At 44.4% G+C, this 22,170-nt stretch overlaps 1 protein-coding gene across 4 annotated transcripts in view; it reads right to left on the bottom strand.

The window, feature by feature from the left end:
* Positions 1-2,411: 2,411 nt before the first annotated feature.
* Positions 2,412-22,170, bottom strand: part of USP13 (ubiquitin specific peptidase 13) — a 75,560-nt gene continuing 55,801 nt past the window's right edge. The window contains exons 12-22 of one of the 4 annotated variants that reach the window (XR_002087435.2): positions 21,764-21,917; positions 18,338-18,512; positions 17,448-17,536; positions 16,992-17,114; positions 14,755-14,781; positions 13,344-13,487; positions 11,595-11,761; positions 10,174-10,336; positions 7,097-7,181; positions 3,544-6,335; positions 2,412-2,914 (exon numbers count right to left, since the gene is read on the bottom strand). Coding sequence is in view for 1 of the 4 variants with exons in the window: in XM_014606236.3 (XP_014461722.1) it covers positions 6,242-6,335; positions 7,097-7,181; positions 10,174-10,336; positions 11,595-11,761; positions 13,344-13,487; positions 14,755-14,781; positions 16,992-17,114; positions 17,448-17,536; positions 18,338-18,512; positions 21,764-21,917 (1,221 nt within the window). In the remaining 3 variants the exon portion in view is untranslated. Of the gene's footprint in view, positions 6,336-7,096; positions 7,182-10,173; positions 10,337-11,594; positions 11,762-13,343; positions 13,488-14,754; positions 14,782-16,991; positions 17,115-17,447; positions 17,537-18,337; positions 18,513-21,763; positions 21,918-22,170 lie in introns of all 4 variants that reach the window. The other 3 variants (XR_009463532.1, XR_009463533.1, XM_014606236.3) reach the window with 3 other exon arrangements.

Below are 22,170 nucleotides of genomic sequence, written 5' to 3'. Positions count from 1 at the left end.
TCTGGCCTGGGCCACTGCAGACATGGCTGCATTTCTGGAATCAAAAGTGAATGTCTGTTCACTTCATGATCGGTTCAGTCTACGCAGCTTAGACTAACCTGCAAAGATTGAATCAATTCAGCCTCAGGCTTTTAGGCCAGGTGAAAAGGGAAAATAATTAGTGGAGCCGTTCGGGTACCAAATGAAGCTTGCCAAGATGCATCATCCTCGCACCACTTCTACATGACATGGTGAACACTCAGGTGAGACAAGAAGAGGTGAAAAGGAGCAAAATAAGGAGGTAAATGGGATAAAAATGTCAGGGGGTGAGAATTGAAGCGTGTGACTTGAGAGAAAAAAAGGCAAAATTTGGACAAGTCACATGGTAGAGAGAACTCAGGCCGGGTGCCCTAGTCTTTGAAGCAGACTGTCCAGAACAACAGACAGAGATGCTCAGCCCCAGTCCATCTGCCAAATCCAGCCTGCAGAGCCATGGCATCTGGCCTGTGGAGCTCCCCACGGGTTGGGAAATGTGGTGATGTGAGAACAGTGGCAACTAATGCTGCCACTCCTCCTCTGTTGACCAATTCTTACGCCTCCCATGGCCAGGCCAGGTGGGGCTACACCTCCCTCCCCCTGCTGTGCCCACTCCACACGCTGGTCAGGGCCACCAGCCAGATCCACCGTACAGACAGACAGGGCACTGCCCATCCAGCCTGTGGGGCAAAAAGGTTTAGCGCCACCGGACATAGAGGTTTGGCTTGAAAAATGTGAGGATCGATGCCCGCTGTGTATCCACGGCAAAAGAATTTTCTAAAATACTGTCCCCTAATAAAATGCATTTGGGAAATGCCACGGGAAGTCACATCCTGTAACTTCTTTTAGACACTCTGAAGACATGGGAGTTGTCATTTTAACTGGCTTATTACTGCTGCTATGCAGCACTGGAGATGTGATAACTGCGCTGCCAAAGCAAATCTCTCTTTCATGAGATAAGGCTGCTAAATATATTTATATGCTGTACGGCAGCTATAATAGATTTACTCCCACAGCAGCGCAATCTCCTCCAGCAGCATGGATCAAACCCAAACTGAAACACTGACATCCAAACAACAGAGCAGATTCTTTTCCTTGTCCTACTCCTTTTCTACTCCAGTAGGAAACTCAAACTCATATTTTATTTAGCTAACTGGGTAAGTCAGTGGTCCTGTCCTTAAATGAATCCCAGTTGTCCACAAGCCTCTCTCTACTAGATTTTTGCTCTGCCTTCTATTAAATAAATCTAAATCTATGTATTTAAACAATTGTCCCATTGCTAATTGACCTGCAGTTCCCATAGATCTAATAACATGACTATTGTAACAAAGGGTTATTACAACCTTTGTGCAAAAGCCACCCCAAGAGTCTGATTGTTCAAGTGCTCAACTGGGGGCCAGGTTTTCAGAAGTGCTCAGCTCACCACTCTGCTCAGTTATGAAGCCGACTAGGGGTTAAAAGAAACTTTTTCTAATGGAAGATTATTCTCCCTCATCAGGTTTCTTACATATTGATGTGCAGTATCTAATACTGAACAGAGAAAAGGAGCCAGACTAAGTGATGATCAGACTAGTGTGAGTCCAGTATGGCAGGCCTTGTCAGTGATCGAATAGGCCCAAACTCTAATGCTGTGCAAGGTTTAGTACATACTATTCAGTGTAGAGCGTATCTAGTTGGTTTGTGTACTCATGGGATGTACCCAAATTCACCAGCCAGCCCATAACCACTAAATCACACTTTTTCTCAGCCCTGTCAGCAAATACAGTGCATTCATTTGAGGGAAGTTGCCCGGTCAGGTCTGTGTAATTAGGGATCCACTGCTCACATCTGTGCCCCAATTCGCTATCACGGGTTTTTGTAGGGCTAGCCAGATCAGAGCCACATTATGGCCTATCCCCACATCTAGCAGTAAAGTCCCATTAGACCTATGCTGTTTGGGTGGGACACACCTCAGCAAAACCACTTGTTCTTTGATGTAAAGCAAATCTAATCTCTCAAATGAATTGAAGAGGTGAAAACACAGGGCTTAACCTCTAACCCCATGGAAGGAGTTTATACAAAAATATCAGTATCTCCAATCCCAAGTTATCAAAAATCACATTTGTTTTTAAAAAAGGTAACAGGTTTCAACTTTTCCCCAATGAGCTGGTCTCTGACTCATTGGGGCATGCGCACGTCATGTTGGCAAGCTTCTCTCAGCAACTGCAAATGCTGGAAATTATTCTTCTTTCATAAAGGCAATTTCCCCATAACGGCTTTGTTTCAGACGCTAGGGTTTTTAAGAACAAACGCCAAATAAAAACAAATTGAGGCAGAGTAACACAGAAAGCTGCTTGGTTAATTCTGCTTGAGATTGTAAAGAGGAGAGCAGCAAAAAGGCAACAGGATGGCCAAGATGTGAGAATATTTTTTTAATTTAAAACAGCTGCAACAATGTCATTCATCTCTTCTCATCTCAGACAAGTATGCTCCAAAACGTTATCAGTGCTTCAAGCAAACCATTCTCCATGGTGCAAAATAAACCAGTACAAACACTTCCAAGATACAACAGTAAAGCCTCAAAAGATTTGACAGAAATTGATTGAATTTGCTAAGGGGGAAGGGAAGAAAATAAAAAGGCATATCCAGTTATGACATGTTTTGCATAGTTTTGCAATGCACCTGAAGTCAAAGAGCGGAGAAAACAAAGAAGACTGCCACCAGGATGGAAAACCAAAGGAACGAGCTGAAGGTCTGTTTCTAAACACTGCAAAGATGACCAGTGCACACCCATGTCCTCCGTTTGCCCTCCTGCATGCCAGTGAAGTTGTCACCGCCTGTGAATCTGGCCCAGTTTAGTTACACCGGTGTAAAGCAGGAGTAACTCTGCTGACTTCAGCAGTATTACGCCAACCTGGAACTGGTATAAGCAACAGGAGAATCCAGGTCAAAAAGACTCCTAAGGTAGCCTGAGGGTTTTGATTTTTCAACTATTTTGTCTTAATTGTAAGCAACAAGGTAAAGTGACTTTAAGAACCCCATTCGTCCTCTGCTTTGGAGAGAGGAGATTGTGACCCACACCAGTACCTAGAATACTAGAAGTAAAGTGAGATAGGGAAAGAAATATTAAAAGGTTTTTCCTTCTTCCCCCTTCCCCCCAGCTCCTTTACCCCACCCCCAAATCACTGTTCAAAAATGTACAGACAGCTCTAGAAATAAAAAAAGTTGGTTTTTGCCTCTTGGCTCATCCTATTCAAAAGATTAAATAATTTGCCTTCTGAAGCTCAGCAAGATTTTCTTCTCATCCTTTTGTCTAAAGAAGCTCACAATACAATTAGAAAAACCTTGCAGTGGTTACTGCAATCCAACCGTAACCACAGACACTGACCCTCCCGTCACCAGTTTGCAAGTTGTTCACCAAGGCCCTGATCCAACAAAGCACTTAGGCGCATTTGCAGGATCAGCTCTTGGAACGGTCCCATTCACATCAGCGAGACCATTTACGTGCTTGGAGATGAGCATGGTTTTACATGGATCTAGCAGGAATACCTCTCGGTTCCAGAATCAGGTTTTTGCTTTGGGATGTACCAGTGTGGCTGTTCTCCTTTGGCTTTATCCTCTGTCACGCAATACACTGATCATCTAAGCAAAGGGTGACAAAAACACACAAATGGCTGGAAAACTTCCAAGTATTTTCAAACCGACATTTTCAAAAGTCCTTCAGCCTTTTCCCTTCTGTATATCCTGTACTCTTGACCCACTTTTAACTATATGCAAACATGATGAAGAATTCTTGCACTAAAAGGATCCCAGAAACTAAAAATGCACCTATGTGGCCAGTTCTTTGTTTTTCTCCTCCTTTTTAACTTCTGTTTCCCAGATTCTTGCCTGTTGCTGATATTAAAAATATATCACATCCACAGTCTTTCCAGTTCTAGATATGTATATATACAGGTAAATGGTTTGAGGAAGTTCACATTCCAGTCTTATTCCTGGGAGACGTGCCATTTGTTAGTTCGGTGACGAACATGGTAAAGCCTCTATTGTCTGTCACTTAGCTAGGGTCTTTAAATAAAAAGGTTAGCCATGCCAGACCTTGCTGGTTTATAAATAGCCCTTTAAGTTCATGAGGCAGAGGAGATGGCTGCAGTGTTTCACTTGCTTGAAACATAAATGGGCACAAAAAGGGATCTGTAGGAAAGAAAAAGTACAAATAAAACAGGAAGTTTCCTCCTTTTTTCCCCCCCCTTTCGGTACAGGCTAGCACCCCTGATCAGTTTGCTGATACAATTTTCAAAATCTGCATTCTCTAATGAAAGGCAAATATCCCAAATATAGTGACAAGTTGATTTGCTGCCAATTTGTATTTGTCTGTGACCAACTGCTTAATAAATTATAAAGCAGCAAACTCTCATGAGAGCCACTTGTTAACGCAACGGAACGCCATTCTAGTGAGCCTGCAAGAGTGCTAAATAGCAGGAGCTTTCCCAGCGATTAGGCATCATTTCCTCCCTATACCTAGTCTAGCTTTTCAGATCAGGGGCCGACCCAAAGAACAGGGCCTGTCTAACAACGCTGCTTAATGCACACAAGGTTGTTCTATTACGGAGAACAGCTTTTCCGCAGATGTTAAAAAGCCCTAGTTATAACCAGAATCTTTAATCCAGTGCCCTTTGGTTGTGTCTAATTCTCTGTATTTTGCTATTACACTTGCAAAATTAGCAGCAGCAAAGATGTAATGACATCTCCTTGCCTCTCTTTCACCCTGCAAGGAGGACTCTTTTGACCGTTCCAATTTATTTTGAGGGATCTGTAGGGTTAAAAGAGGCAATTTTGCCAACTGTTTCTCAGCAGTAGCAAACATACTATGAAATAATGTTTTCGGATATCTTAAAAAGGTTGCTCATTCACTGCTGTAATTTTTCTCCAAAATAAAATCTAATAACAATTTAAAAACCCACACGGCCCATGATTTCAAATAAATTCTTGCCTGTGGTTCAAACCAAAATAAACGATTTTGTTTTAAATGGAAGAAGAAATGGCCACCTCCTTCTTCCAAAACCTTTTCTAAAAGGTGTTCATTGCGGAAATCAGCTTATCAGTGTGTTGGCAAGTTTTGAGAAAGTTCATACATCATTAAGAATCTAAAATGGAAAAAAAAAAATCAATAAATCAGCTATTTTACCAAGCAATTGCTTCTATCCCTGGATGCAATTTAAATAATTAAACAACCTTTGGCAGCAAACAGAATTACATTGCAAGCATTTTGTTACAGAGCCAGTTTTAGCTGGAGGATCCTTGGTACCAGAACAAAATGCTTTGCAACAGGTAAAAAGGGACGTTGCCCCTTGTTTAACTAGATTGGTAGGAAACAGGTGCTTGCACATCCGAGAAGTGCAGACTTAGGTGCTGAACCAGCCTGCATGCTGTTAGCCATTTCCAAACCTGAATCCTGCGGAAGAACTTAAGAAGGCAAGAGGATTTCACGATGATGTAACACCCCAACTTAATCCATAAAATCAAATAAAGCCCACCGTAATTATTTGGCATAATCCCTGGTCAGTGCTTTATACAATGACAGTTTTCCCCATATGTCATGGGTCTGTCTTCATATTTCAAGCATCAAAAAAGGCAAAAAACAAAATATTCTGAGTCACGACATTCTCATAGATGTATGCTACATTTTTCTCATTGTGATGAAGCATAAGGTCATGCCCGAGGCACGCTCTGCTTTGGAGAACGGCTCCCCCCTCCAACTCGAGATGAGGCAAAGACAAGTCTGATTACCATAACCCGTCTGGACTCCCCAGTTGAAAGCAGTGGCCAGCTACTACGATAGAAAGACACGTCCCCGCAGATCTTCACAGGGCACGGCTGAGCCATGAGGCAGGAACTGGGCTGTTGTGTTTGATCAGGAAACATTCGCATTCTCCGTAGGCTGGCTGCAAATTCCACCAGCGATCTGAAGGGTTTTAAAGTACCCTTTAATGTATATAAATTTAAAACAACCTACAGTACATCATCACCTAATAGAAATTTCCCCACTAGCACTGAAGAAGGCATCAAATGACTGGTTTTTTGTTGTGTGTGGTTTTTTTTTTTAAATAAACTATAAATATCCCATGTTTTCCTTTGCTTTTTGGCAGTCCAAGGTGGAGTGTTTTTTGCTTGTATTTAATTTTCTAAACACTTTTTGGCAGATTAAAAAGGCTTATGGCTTCTTAAGGCCAAGTAATGTATTTGAGGCCTAACTTGGTATCCTGTGGTAGAAGTAAATGTAGCCCAGGTCTTTGGGAGGTCGTTCTGAGGCACAGACTTTAAGGTCATTGTAGATCACCCATCTGAAAGGAAAACAGGAAGGTGAGCATCCTTCTGTGATATCATGTAGTCCCTTGATACAGCGCTGAGGCCGTACCAAGGCTTCCCAGATCTCTTGGCCAAGCAACTGAGAAGTTAAATGTAAAAAACCCAAGGGACAATGAAAATAATGAAAGGACTGGGGAAGTAGTCTTCTTCGTAGGTCCACGAATTAGGAAAAGAGGGAGGACACAGGATGGTGAAAATGCAGACCAAATAGCATTCCCCATTGCTGGAGAAAAAGTTAATTTGTATTATGGAAACCCCAACACTACAAATACCCAATACAGTGAAGTTACTGGCATTTCAAGGACAAGAGAGTGGAGCTGGATACAATTTATAAGCGAGATATCTGGAGGCAGTAAGCAGATGAGTTAGTACTTTCCTTCTTTAACCTAAGATAAGTAAAGACCAGTTTGAGCTCAACTCACAGTGTGCTCTCTGTACAATTGGAAAGGAGGGGCTATATGTATAACAGATTCCCACTTCCACATGAGTCCAGTAGCCAGACTAGATTAAAGCAACCTCAGCATGGACAAATACATCAATTAAAAAGAAAACCGCCAAGTTGTCTGTCAGTCAATCTATAGGACATTCATTATCTTCATGCCACCAAAAGGAACCCCGGAAGGGGGTTGTCTGATAACACACACAAGGAACGCATGCCCCAATCTGCAAGGACGCACACTATGCAGAAGGTGCCTGTCAGCCGGAAACCAATTCTTCCTTTCCCAAAGCCACTTACCTGCCTTCCTTTTTGAGATGACAAACATAGTGACCACTCATCGTGGATGTTCCCATGTGGCTGATGAATCCAAAGAGCTCATATCCTGCACAAGAAAAGAAAGATGAGTCTCAATCTTTCAATGCAACACAGAGCTAATGGACGCGTTTTGTCTCTTTTAGCACAGATAAGCTTTGTCGTGTCCGATTCACTCTCTGCATCCCAACACAAACTTATTATGTGATCAATGGACTCCCACATTCATATGTATAGCTTGTCTTCTCTGTCAAGCAATAACACCACCCAAATAGATACAGGTCTGTGCCCAAAATACTATGAATTTAGCTTATGCCTACGAGTATGACAAAAGTCAATGAAAGATAAAATGGCTAGAGTGAAGGTATGGATTTCAGCCCCTTGTCACTCTACCTAGATGCCTCTTTGGCAAAGGCTAGTGGTTCACTCTACACACAAATCAGCTAATGCTCATGAATGCAAATGGTTGATCCCCTGTAAATCAAATGAAAGGAAGAGTCTACATCCTAGAACAGCCTTTGAAACTCAGTCCATGGCTCGTGGCTTGAAAAGCTAATCATCTTCACAGTCCTGAAAGTTTTTGGAAGCCCTTGGATAGGAACAAATGAAAGTTTCCAGCATAAAATACATGCATGGCCGCCATCAGAATGCTATGACCTGGGAGTCCTGGACGGGCTCTTTTTTAAGATAATTAATGAAAAGACATCTGTGTTTTGCTCCACCTTCGCTTATACAGTACAGTGTAAATGCCACCAAAACAAAAGAGAACTGGATCTGGAAACGGCCTGAGCTTTGATGCAGAAAGGGAACTGAGACCCTTTTCACAGTGTCACAGCGCATTATCAGAACTCCAGATTTCCAATAGCCTCACATACTCCAGTCTAATTATGCAGAAAATCTTCACTGTCGTCACCCTACAATTCTGCTATGCAAAAATAATCCACCTTGCTCATGACATTAGGATAAACTGGGCTGCCCTTTACAGTGGTAACATTTCTAACTGTTGCAGGGAAATAAATGCCCTTATTAAAAAACTATAATAGAATCAGAATGAGATTTGATGTGTTTTTTTAGACAGTTTTAAGAAGATGTATTACAGCAAAAGGTAGACTGAAGGACAGAGGGAAAAGGGGCATCACTGCATACACACTGCAGCTACTAGCTAGGGTCATTGAAGTCCTTTAGAAAGAGAAATATTAATTGCTTCTGAGTATCCTAAGATGAGCACTGTGCTACAGTAAATCAGGACTTTTTAGATAAAGGATTGTTCGTTGCCTACTTAACGTTCTTTGGCTTCTGTACAACAGCTCCATCTCGTGGTTTACTTAGCTCCATTACTTCTGAGAATAATGACATCCTTGGAGAAAAACCATTACAGAAAAATCGATTAAGTAGCACACGGGTATATTATATGTAGGGTAACAAATCCTCTTAAATGGATTATCATATTACATATACATCAACCAAAACTTCTGGCAGACTTCAGGAGTGAAGCTGCTCGAGCTGTTTGTAACAGCAGCAGAATCCTAAGTTTGACTGGCTTTTAGGCAACTCACCTCTCCAGGCTTGGACTTTTAATTATTTTCCTTTCTCAGACCAAAAGAAGGAAAATTAGAACAGCCAGGAGACAGGATGCAGACACACAACACGTTTCCATTAGTATAACTTGCCTTTTCCACGCTATAAAGACGGAGCAGACATACAACACCCAGCTCTGTATTGGTGGAAATCACTGCCCTGGGCAAAGTTAACTTTTGGAGTGTGAGCAGTGGCTGTATAAGTTACAGAAGTGTATGGGTCATGTGTCTGCAACTCGACTCAGTTTTACCCCCTGCATACCTGCTCTTTGCTCAATGAAAGCAGGTCATTATTGGTTTTCTGGCTATCCAATGGTGAGACACCATAATAGCACCTACTGTACGCAGCTTCCTATTTAAACGTAGTTTTCGGTCTTGTCTTATGCCTGGTGTAACTGTGCCATGTGTCTGTACCCAAAAAATCTTTTTGCTACAATGATGGGATGTTTTGGTTCAGTGAAGTTATGCAGTGATCCAGGGGGAATAAGTTTACCATGAAGGGGCACTCTACTCCAACTGATTCAAAAAGAGATTGGACAATTTTCTGGAGGAAAGGTGCTGATGTAGCTATTGAGAGTCAGGGGCCCCTCCTCTGAATCAGAACTTCCTAGACCTTAAATGCTGCAGCCTGCAAGTGGGAAAGGAGCAGGTCAGATACCCTGTTCACCCTCCCTTTCAGCATCCATTATTTGCCACTGCATGACAGGATACTGGGCAAGCTGGACTTACAGTCCGACCCAGTAAGTGGAAGTTCTTATGGTCTTATGACAAACCAATCCCCATACAAGATCATATGGCTTACTGTAGCCAGCCAGACAGATCCTAAGAGGTCTACCTGCATTTTCCTGCCCTTTTTGGAGGCAGAATCCAACCTTTTCCAAGTCCCTGCCTACAAAAGCAAATCTAAACCAGAAAACTAGAGCATCCTTACAACAGTGCAACCCCTGGTGGCATGTGAGCTACCCTGGCACAGCTTAATCTGACAGCTTAATCTGCCCTGAAGTATTTTACACTTGGGTAAATACTACTGTGCACTCCTGTTGCTTGCCTACATTAGGGACCTGCACCAGGTAGGCGGAGTAAATACACTGCACTGTTGCAAATTGCCGTCATGGGAACAGGAGCTCAGAACAAGTTTTGACTACTGTAAGCGTGGCACGGATTCTCCTCTCTCAACGCTGAAGCCAGAATGGCCTTGAAGGTGGCCGTGAGATAAGAACGGGGATTTTAATACTACGTTGTCCTATAGAACATTCCAGCCAAAAATTTTCAATTCCTTTATAAACCATAAGCCTCAACAGCCATTTTACTCCTAAACTGAGAAACTAAGACTCAGAAGAAGTAGCATGGTTTGCCAAAGCTACACACAACTCAGTGGCATGGACAGGATCTAAAAGCAAGTTGTTGGGGCCCCGTGCTAACCATGTGATGAAAGAGAAAAAGGAGCTCGAGGAACACATCCGTGAACTAGCAAGGAAAACTTACTTCCAGACCCATCTCTGACCCTGGGCCCCTCTGAACCTGCCTCTGTAAGGATGTTGGCATTAGCATTATTCTCCTTATACATCACATCCGAAGCTGTCTCGCTGTCTTCCTCAGGCTCAGGGTGACTGAAGATCCAGTCCAGTGCACGCTCCAAATTATTATTCTGGCAGTCAAATGAGCAAAACGTCAGTCATTAGCACACTCACTAGCATTGCAACTGCTGTACACACACTGATCCTTAAGTAAGCGGAGCACGTTCAGTAGCATTTGGTCCGTTTGAGCAACACAGACTGCCTCTATGAAGATGCATATTCAGCAGGCACTCTGCAAGCCTCCTGACCTCAGTCTATAATTGGATTCATTTAGTGCTTAATGATTCCCTGCAGCATCATCAGTACCACGCTCGCTGAATGATGCCATGCTCAGGGTTGTACCTGGTGTTGCTACTAATGACAAGGGGTTGTGCTATACAGGATATCAGCATTCATTTACACACACAGGCTTTTAAAGTCATATTTAAAGCACAGCATGGCTTTATCAGTCATATAAATCATCACAAAGTAGTTAGCTGGAGCCAGTGTTAAGTGCATCGTTCCTCCCCAGTCCTCCATAAAGAAATGGTTGGGGCTGGGATCACTGTCCAAATAAATGGTTTAAAGTGAATTCAGCTCACACCTTTCTGTCCTTTGAAAATCAACATGACAGTAATATGCAAACCTTTGTTCAAACAAAAGTTACCCCTTATCCAGTTATGTGGAGGGCAGTTACAAAAGCCCCCCAATTACATATTTTGTTGGTGCAGGTAACCACTTTGATTGCAAGGAGCCTGGGGCAGGAGGGACTGTCCTGTGTTCATACAGAGCCTACAATGGGGGCCTAGCCCATGGCCAGGGTCCTAGGTACAACTGGAATTAGACGTTATAGGTGTATATGAAGAAGCAGGGATCAGAAGCAAAAAAAAGGAAGAGTGTTTCCTCCAGGACCCAGAATGAGCCCTTTCCTCCTCTCATGGCCAGGGTCCTTTGGAGGCAACAAGATCCCTTGTCCCTAGACAACTGTAGATCACAGGCAGGTGGCTAGGATTGTAACCCTCCTACAAGTACCCCAGAGAGGGGGAGTTCATAGGGGGCTCATTAAATACTCTACTCATGCAGGTTGCTCTCAATCACCCAACATGAAAAAGCCATGTTTTCCTTACCTTCCCCTTGGGGTTACATTAAAATGAGCATCCATCCAAAACCTATATGCCCTTCCCTCCCCATCACTTATCTTGGGAGCTAACCTTGCCTGAAGCATGCCATCTCCTTGTTCCTCACCCACTACCAAATCTAAATTCCTTCATATGCTTGCTTCAAAGGTTTCCCTACCTTCACATGCTAAAAAAAACCCTAGAAGTTCTTCCGATAAACCAGGAAACTCACTGTTGCCTTTAGTGCCTGAATAGCTACATTCCTCTGGAAGCCCATGGAGACGACAATAGCTACCATCTCTTCTGGAGGTTGGTTATCTAACCCGATGACCCCTAAACCAGCTGCTCCAGCGGCAGCAACTCCTCCAAAACCAGGTATAACGAGCGGCTCGGCAAAATCTGGAACAGACAAACATTTATCAGTTAACTTTCTTTTCGTGGAACTGGAAAAGCCATCAATCAACATGCCAGAGTCAAGAAGAGCCATTGTACTGGTGTGGAATTCATTTCAATGGAGAGAACGCATGCACGATTCTCCCCTGTAGGCCTACCTGGAGCAACTCAGCATACAGCATGAAACCACTGCAGCCAGGCTGCAAGGGTGTGAACCCACATAATACTGAAGCCAAATGAGCAGCCCAGGGTCAACCCATAGTTGCCATACATGTGGCTGAATCCCCAGCTCTAGACACATGCAAAAAGCAACAGACCCTCCATGGTTTCTAGCACCAGCTTCTCTATTATTAGGGGCAGGATACTTCTGGTTCAACTGGGGTCTGCTGTGCATTCTCCAGGCAACAGGTGCCCCATAAATGTTCAATCGAATGGGACTCCGTGTCAGGCTTATAGTTTCATAGTAGCTAGGGTCAGGAGGGACCTGAACAGATCATCTAGCTGACTACCTGCCACAGGCAGGAATGAATGCTGGGTTCACAAGACCCCAGACAGGTGATCATCCAACCTCCTCTTGAATTTGCCCAAGGTAGGGGCGAGGACCACTGCCCTGGGAAGCTGGTTCCAGATTTTGGCCACCTTAACTGTAAAACATTGCCTCCTTGATCTCTAACCTAAATCTATTCTCCATCACCTTATGACCATTGTTTCTCATCACCCCAGGTGGTGCTGGGGAGAAAAGGGCTCTGCCTATTTGCTGTTGATCCCCCCTGATGAGCTTGTAGGCAGCCACCAGGTCCCCCCTCAGCCTCCTCTTGCTGAGACTGAACCGGTTCAGGTCCCTCAGTCTCTCCTCGTAGGGCCTGTCCTGCTGCCCTCTCACCAAGTGGGTGGCCCTCCTCTGAACCCTCTCCAGGCTGGCCACGTCCCTTTTGAAGTGCAGCGACACAGTACTCCAACTGCAGCCTGACCAAAGTCACCTAGAGGGGGAGGATCACCTCTCTGGATTGGCTTGAGATGCATCTTTGGATGCATGACAAGGTATGGCCGGCTTTGCTGGCTGCAGTTTGGCATTGGCGGCTCATGTTCATCTTGGAGTCAATAATGACTCCAAGATCCTGTTCCGTCTCTGTGCTTTCAAGACAGGAACTCCCCAGCCTGTATGTGTGCTGTGGATTCCTTCTCCCCAGGTGCAGCACCCTGCATTTGTCTATGTTGAACCCCATCCTATTCTCATCTGCCCACTTTTGTAGTCTGTCTAAATCTATTTACAGCCTCTCTCTCCCTTCAAGTGTGTCCACCTCGCCCCACATCTTAGCGTCATCAGCAAACTTGGACAGCGTGCTTTCCACCCCCTCGTCCAAGTCGAGGACAAGGGGGTGGAAAGTCAAGGACGAGGTATAAACTGTTGCTTACAGCAACAGTTTATACCAACACGGCAACAGATTAGGAAAATGCCATGTTTGTGTTCGCTAGTTGTTATGGGGACATCAGTTATTTTTTTCCACCAAATTGTCACAATACATACTGACCCAAGCGAGATGCACAGCAGAGCAAAAACCACATCCACACCCTTGAGATTACTGACCTGGTTCTTCCATGTGTGCGATGATCCAGTTGAAAGCCACCTCTGCACCCAAGTTGCCAGTATAGTAAACAGCTTTCCGACATGCTTCCAATGGGAAGCCCATCTCCGCTAGTTGCATCACTGAAGAATCATCGATATCTGGAACTACAAGCAAATATGCTCCAACATAAGAGGTCAAACCAAGCTTTATCATATAGGGTGTTGTATATTCTGTCAGATGGCATGCATCACTTCGATTGTATTAACACTGCAGTAAAGAGTGCATTTAAAAAACAAAGTCTGAGCAAAGCACTACAACAGTAATTAGAGATTTACTTTTAAACTTTGATCTTAATAATTTACACACTAGCCTTTATTCTGAGGAGCCACTGTATTTACAGGAAACAGGATCACTCATCACTGATGTGCCAACCCCTCTGGGCCCTTTAATTTCAGGCATTAATGTCAGTGGTGCCTGGAACATCAATTCAATGAGGAGCACAGTGCTGATACAATAGTATAATTGTAAATAGAAGTGCAACTGTAACCACTCTCACTGATATTACAAGTAATACATGTAACCTTCCATTTAGAAATGACTGAGCTCTTTGGTCACCTTGTCTGCATAGATAATGGTTAAAAATTTCCAACCTAGTAAATATTAATCAACACATTACTTAGCTCCCTGTTGTAGACTATGGAGAAACTCCCACTAAGGTCAACAGGAGAAAGACTGGCTTTCACTTTGCCCGGGACTGGCTCAAGGTCTCCCACTGAACCTGCTACTTAAGTTGTCGAGATTGCTTATACAAGTCCTCCAAACTGGAGTGAATTTTGCCATGTAAGGAAGGCAGCTTGTTGCTCATGCTCCTTAGATACTTTTTCAATCTGAATGCCTCATTTATTCTTTGTTGTTGGAGAAGCCTTAACATTAACTTCAACATGCTTTGCATCTAGCCCTATATATACACACTTGAAAAGCGAATGCAAAGTTTATCCAAATGGCCGCTGATAAGCAGGAATCCTGGTTTTCCCTGATAAAAAGTTGCAAATTCTCTGATATGAAAAAAGCCACAAATTCTCTGACAATGACCCAAAAATCCATGGTTAAAATGAAAGGCCCCTCACTCCCTCCCCACAACCACCCTGGTCCTGCTGGTGCCCCTTACTCCTCCCCCACAGCCCCCTAGCCCTGTTCATGCCCCTCATTCACCCCCCAAATCCCCCAGCCCTGCTCGTGTCCCTTGCCCCCACTCTTCTTTTAAGCAGATGTTAAAAGAAACACAACCCCAAACAGATATATAAATGCACATGGAAAAAGACTCCATGCATATCTATGCAATGCCCACTCACTGAACTACACAGCATGTTGATTTCTTTGAACACTTGAAATAGCAACATAAGGGGATAAGCAGAAAAATGAGATACATACGCTCCATGAAATGGTTCATCACGTGACCTGGAAATTGAGAAAGCAAAATAAGGGGAAAAAATGAGTCTACAAGAAGTTCCACGTGGGAGGAGAAAAAGGACCCATTTCATTGTTTACAAAAGCATTTGATTGAATTATTAAAGGTAGCATACACATGCTGCTGGAAGGACACAAAAGTAACCCACTAAGTTAGCATTCAGTGTCCACAGTACCATAAATTAATAGCGAATTTTTAACTGAAAACCTACATAAATCCTATAAGCATGAGGCTGGAGGACGAAAGGTGTAGTCAGGCAACAACTTTAGGAAGTTTTACTCCTCCCTGTGAAAGTTAAAAGCCAGGAGCAGCTAAAACTTAATTTAACACTGATATCTTCCCTGAATTGAGATGCCAGGCCAGTAATAATTTTCACCTCCTTCCTAGACCTCCTGAAAACTCACTTTCCAAGTTAGCTTTCCAAAATGAAAACCACAAGTTTCAAAGGAGCTCAAAAACCCTAAGTAAAGCATCTTCAGAGGAGGAACAAAATTAAAAGCACTACTGGTCTGCATGTTTCTGTAGCCTCTAGTCTTATACCAAAATACATACAGGGATTGGTTTTCTTCCATATTTAAAGCACTCGCTGAAGTAAAAACACTTGGCTTAATATCCAAGTAAATAAATAATCCAATTACGGAACGAGAACAGCTGCATCATTCTGGCAGCTCATTAAATATTGAAGCATCGGAGCTCAAGCCACCATAAAGAAAATTTCAGTCATCCGTGTCCAAGGTCAGAAGATAATCAAGTGACGTTAATACTATAAAGTATTTCACCGTCTCAAAGCAGGGAGAAAGTAAGCTCTAAGGTTCCTGTTACTAATGTCTTCTAATAGAAAAGGATTGTTTCAGCATCACGTTGTGTTAAACACGTGTGGTAGTTTGAACGTTACAGCTGATCTAACCAAGAGCCTGACTGATGTTCAGTTCTACGTTTGTACGGCCCCAGCACAGTAAAGCCCTGGCCTACGATTGGGATTTTTATGCTCTACTGCAACACAAATAAAAAATTATAATTCTTGCTGTTTGGAATGAGCAAGCAGAGGATTTCAGACTAGTACAGCGGGAGAGTTCTTCTCTTTAGTAGCGCTGTTCTCCTCTGTATTAACCGCACTCGTGCCATAGATGAAGGCATCCAGTTTGAAGTGTACCGCACCTCCTGAAGTACAACCACCGCCTATGTTTGGCATCATCCAAGCCAACGGATGGCCTGGGATTGAAGAGCTGAGCAGCCCTTCAAAAATGGGAGGCTGAGATCCTACAGCAAGAACTCTACTGCACGACTTCAATATTAAGCTTCTTAGGAGATCAGGACCTTCAAGACACTGATAGGCAAAGATCAGATAGCCTAATACCATTCAGGCATAGTTACATCAAAGCTAAATTTAAATAATAATTAGCACAACTCTTGCAGAATTAGACGTCTGTCCTCCAAACACAAGAAATATCTGGTTAGAGTTCCACTCTGCTTCTGGCACCAAACCTGGGTCCTGTCATAGGTGGCTGAGATGACATTATTTATTTCAGCCCCTGAACTATTTAAGTACAATGTTTTGATGATACTAAAAAAAGGACCCTGCTCTCAAAGGCTGCATCTGGCCTCGCGTATCTTCTGGGGCAGGGAGCAGCTTTTCAGTATGCATGTGGACCCCAATCCGTGACGGGAACGTCTAAGGTGCTGTTACAATACGACTGATTCTAATACTAATACCAAGGGATACAGGGCAAATGATGGAGTCAGCTGAGAACCTAGCCACTTAATGTCCTAGAGCAGACTCATCTAGGAGTAATTTACTTCTACATGCCTTAAAAGGGTTTAAGCAGGAACAAGAATACAACCTGGTGCAAAGGTGAAAAAAGGGAATTGAAATGTTCATTTATTCTACTGCAAAGAATGTGACCCCCCAAGTAAAGGCTTCTTAAGAGGTGCTAAGGCAGCAGCCATGGCATGGTTTCCAATCAATCGACAGAAGCTGCAGATGGTCTGCACTGCTGAATAATGAGTGAGCACTGGCTTGGCTTGCTATTACCTGTACTCTAAATCCAGGTACCGGATCATGCTTTGTGTGAACTGCTAGAGCACGGCAGCCAAAACGTACCTTCAAAAGAACCAGTAGAGAAGTGAAGCAAAAGAGACTAACTATTCTGGCAAAGGAAAGGGGGGCACCTGGAGGGATCCTGCTGACAGAGGAAAGTACCTTTGGGGTCATCAGGAATGACAATGGGTGGAGCAATGTCTGGAAGTTCCTCTTCTCCTGGCTGGAGGCCTGTGGCACGGAGGTGACTGACGTCTAGTAGATCTGGCATGTCTATGGAAACATCTGCACATACAGAGACAAAGCTTATGAATGCCTTCAAGCATGAGCCCTGTGTTGAATGTCACATGCTGCAGTGAAGGGAACCCAACACAAGCCACAAATATGATTATTTTCCTTGAAGCAGTTAATTGATGGGTCCATCATCTTTGCTATGAAAACTGACTTCTTATTCTGCAAACCAGGGGTTCTGTTGAGCTCAACGAGGAAAGGAGAGGCCACTGAATTTTGTTACAAATGTGAGACTCGAACCAGGTTCTCACTGAGCTCAACAAAGTACCCGCATCTTTTAGAAGACCTGAACTGAATGGGGAAGAGGAAGGCATGCGAGAGACATACCAAGCTTCTTGGGTATCCAGTCCAGACCAAAGGTGAACTTCTTTATCTGCACAACCAAGTACTCAGGAAACGAAGCAAAACGAGATGTTCTGGGAAACGCAAGAAAGTTCGGTCATCAGGACACAAACTGCAGTGCCTCAGCCATGCTCACACAAATTGTTTTTGGCTTGAAAGAGGTTGCCAGCGTTAGATCTCCTGCATTCTCCCAAGCAAAAGTGAATCCCACAAGATCCAGTGTATATTTAAACCACAAAGACTAAGGTTCAGTGGCAATGTCTGCTTTCCTGACATGTAAAGTAGGTCAATATTTATCCTTCGTCGTCTTTCTGAACTGCCACAGAAAGATCAATGGGAGTTCTGCAAGAAGTAAGGTGCAAGGATGGGACCCCATGAACTAACCTATACTAATATTCAAGACCTATTCCAACTGTCTTTATGCTGAATGCTGGGAGTTAAATATTCAATGCTATGTGTGGGGACTTACATGAGCAGTTCCTTTAAATAAGAATCGCATGACTAAAAGTGTAGGGCATTAGGTGGCTGATAAAGAGGACAGTAGTATTTTTATTTTTCAAATGGTATTATCTTTAAGATCAGCAACACTGGCTATCAAGAAATAACCTTTCTACAAGGCATACAACCCCCCCAAAATCTGCAATGACATCTGCTATTAACATCCAAATAAAAGGTCATTCCTCAGGCTAAGCAAATGTGACCTATTTATTTACCATTCAGTGGATCATCACAACCCTCGGTGGGGTAGATTTGCGTTGCCCTGCACGTTTTATATTATACACTCCACCAGTAATCCTGATCTGCCCTCAGCTGCATCACCATCTCTTTCCCACATGTTTGTCATGTTGGTTTTTAATATGGAACTGCCCACTTACTTAACTCCTGCAGATTTTGCTTGAAGGGCACTGCTCCAGAAGTCATCTACATTGCTCGGTTCAGAAAAGGCCTGCAGACACGCGCTAAACGGGATCCTGGCACGGACGAGCTCTGGTGGTGGTCTCCTAGCAGCTTCTGCCTCTCTCCTCTTTAGTTCATAGGCAATTAATTCATCTGAGAAATACACAGGATGCTGATGGCTAAATGAACAAGGCGCTTCTGATGCATCTTTCATTAGTCTTATTTTTCACAAGCTTTTAAAATCTTGCTTGGGAAAAATTAACTTCTACATGGATCTGACTCAGTTCAGGGGACACCAAGGCTATATCAGGCTCATAGCCCAGAATTTTAGTTAGCATGCCTGATCACAGCGAGGACAGAGTGGTACAAACGCGCGGAGACAAACAACTACATTTTTCATGGCAGGATCTTTATTTTATGATCCAGCAACTACATTTTTCATGGCAGCTTTATTTCCATGTGAACAGCTATACTCTGTTGGCTTCATCAGCTCATTCTGATGCAGCAAACCATTGCTGGTCTATGCCTCCACTGGACCTTTCTTAATAAGTTGCTGTTGGATGGCAGTGTTTATCATGTTGATGCTGGCCAGTTAATGAAATACATGGAATACACAACATTATAAATGCTGCTATGGGAATAAGATGCCTTTAAAAAAAACAAAAAGCAGTGCCAGTTACTAAGGAGTATGGCATGTTTTCCATCACTTAATCCTCAAATCAGGGTTGAATGGCTTTCTAAAATACTTGCTCCAGTTCAGCTGCTCATTGGCGGCTCCATGTGGGGACCAGAGTGGAATTCTAGGGTCTGTTTTAATGAGATCAGGCTACATGATGATAACATCCCCTTCCAGCTTTAAGGTCTATTAAATCTTATAGACCTAAGGGGCTGCCTACAAACTCCTCAGGGGAGATCAACAGTAAATAGGTAGAGCCCTTTTCTCCGATTTAAAAAAAAACAAACCAATTTTCAGTTAAAAAAAAAAGTAACCCCAAATCCACATTCTTCCACAATTAAAATGAAATACCACTATATGTACATCTATGTATTGGTAGTGTTTCATTTAAAATCACAGAAAAATGTGCATTTGGGGTTACTTTTTTTTTTTTTTTTTTAACTGAAAATTGGGGATTTTTTTGAAATCAGAGAAAACCAGGATCCCTGCCCATCACTAGTCCAACCTTTGGCTCTACCAGTGATCCTAGCCCTGCGCCCCCTTACACACCTGCAGGCTTGCTCCCACAGTGTTCTTCAGGGGGACAACCCCCGATATAACGGACACAGTTGTCATATATCTTTACTCCTTTTAAGATTGGCCTCTCCCATGATATCCATGAAACACAGCCACTGAGCTTGGTTCAACAGATGACACTGAAACCGTTCACTGTCCTTCCTTTCACTCTCTATAAGACCTGTCACTAACAACGTAGCACCAGTGCATTTGTACGTGCGCCGTGCCCCACCTTCCGGACTCTCATATTGTACCTTAAAACGGCAAGCTCTTTCCTATACTTGCAGGCTGCCCAGTCCAGCAGGGGCCCTGATCCCAATTGGGACATTTTAATGTGAAAGCGTGTTACTCCAAGTAGATGCAAGTGTGCAAAGAACATGCACGCCGAAGCGGCAGTGTGGAGCCAGCACTGCTGCTACAGGGCCAGGCTGAGGCCATGCTCCATGTCCCAGGCTGTAGCCTGGATCGAACCTGCAGGTATTCATAGATTCATAGAAGTTAGGGTCGGAAGGGACCTCAATAGATCATCGAGTCCGACCCGCTGCATAGGCAGGAAACAGTGCTGGGTCTAGATGACCCCAGCTAGATACTCATCTAACCTCCTCTTGAAGACCCCCAGGGTAGGGGAGAGCACCACCTCCCTTGGGAGCCTGTTCCAGACCTTGGCCACTCGAACTGTGAAGAAGTTCTTCCTAATGTGCAATCTAAATCTGCTCTCTGCTAGCTTGTGGCCATTGTTTCTTGTAACCCCCGGGGGCGCCTTGGTGAATAAATACTCACCAATTCCCTTCTGTGTCCCCGTGATGAACTTATAGGCAGCCACAAGGTCGCCTCTCAACCTTCTCTTGCGGAGGCTGAAAAGGTCCAGTTTCTCTAGTCTCTCCTCGTAGGGCTTGGTCTGCAGGCCCTTGACCATACGAGTGGCCCTTCTCTGGACCCTCTCCAGGTTATCCGCATCCTTCTTCAAGTGTGGCGCCCAGAATTGCACGCAGTACTCCAACTGCGGTCTGACCGGCGCCCGATAGAGGGGAAGTATCACCTCCTTGGACCTATTCGTCATGCATCTACTGATGCACGATAAAGTGCCATTGTCTTTTCTGATGGCTTCGTCACACTGCCAGCTCATGTTCATCTTGGAGTCCACTAGGACTCCAAGATCCCTTTCCACCTCTGTGCCACCCAGCAGGTCATTCCCTAGGCTGTAGGTGTGCTGGACATTTTTCCTCCCTAGGTGCAGCACTTTGCATTTCTCCTTGTTGAACTGCATCCTGTTGTTTTCTGCCCACTTGTCCAGCCTATCCAGGTCTGCCTGCAGCTGTTCCCTGCCCTCCGGCGTGTCCACTTCTCCCCATAGCTTTGTGTCATCTGCAAACTTGGACAGAGTACATTTGACTCCCTCGTCCAAGTCGCTGATGAAGACATTAAAGAGTATCGGTCCAAGGACCGAGCCCTGCGGGACCCCACTACCCACACCCTTCCAGGTCGAGACCGACCCATCCACCACGACTCTTTGGGTGCGACCCTCTAGCCAATTCGCCACCCACCGGACTGTGCAGTCATCCACGTCACAGCCTCTTAACTTGTTCACCAGTATGAACATGGAGCAAGGGTAAGTGATATGGGGAGGGGTGGCTGGAGAAGAGGGGACGGAGGGGACGGAGGCTGTGGAGGTGAAGAAGTGATGGGGGGGAGATGGGGGAAAGGGGTCAGGGATGGGAAGAAGAAGGAGGTGCAGAGGTGTCGGGGTGCAGGCAGCAGCCATAGGTCTGACCCCGGGGTCAGGGTTGGAGCCACAGCAGCTGCCTGCCCGCCCCTTCCCCCAGCCTCATACTCAATTCCAAGACAAGGGGCTTCTCTCATCCCCATGTTAAAATTGGGGGGACGACGACTTCATCTTGGAAACACAGTAAATCTGGCATCTCTCAATGATAAAACCCATTTGTTTTATTCTCCTAGGAGGCAAATTAAAACAGCCTGAGCTCTGGATGCCTCTTCCTATTGGGGCACTCCTCCCAGGCTCTGGAAATACTCAACCAGACTTGACTCCTGGTTTTATCCCTGTTGCTTCCAACACACCCAAGGGCACGATGTTACATCCACCTTCATCTGTTCCTGACTGCTGGTTTTAGAAAGGCGGCAGCCACAAACTGCCCCGGCATGTTTCAGTCCTTACCTTTGTTTGTTGCTGCCTCCATAGCCACCGGCAGTTGCATGATATAGTCGACCCTCTCTGTGTACCGGACTTTCCGGGACTGGCAGCACTGCGTGCGTTCTTCCACCAGGAACCGAAAAACCTCGCTGGGGTTTTCTGAACCAACAGGGTTTCTCTGGAGGGAAGAGTCAATCCAATCACTTGAGCACAGTGACAATAAATCCACATTTTTAGAGTCCAGGGGAGCTGGTTGTTTAAGAGTCATCATCCCTGTCCCATGACCTTGCATCTGAAGACACCCCACCCACCGAGATGCTGCAGTCCGGGAGGTTTCCCGCGGACAAAAGTGCCTGCCCACTCAGAGCAACTTACAGGATGGGAACCCACCTCTAGACAGGATTTACTGAATGAACAAAAGGGTCAGGAAG

This window comes from Alligator mississippiensis, chromosome 7 (assembly GCF_030867095.1).
Source record: "Alligator mississippiensis isolate rAllMis1 chromosome 7, rAllMis1, whole genome shotgun sequence".
In the NCBI taxonomy this organism is placed as follows: Eukaryota; Metazoa; Chordata; order Crocodylia; family Alligatoridae; genus Alligator; species Alligator mississippiensis.
The sequence above is the reverse complement of the archived record's forward strand: the minus strand, read 5'-3'. Positions and strand labels throughout refer to the sequence as shown.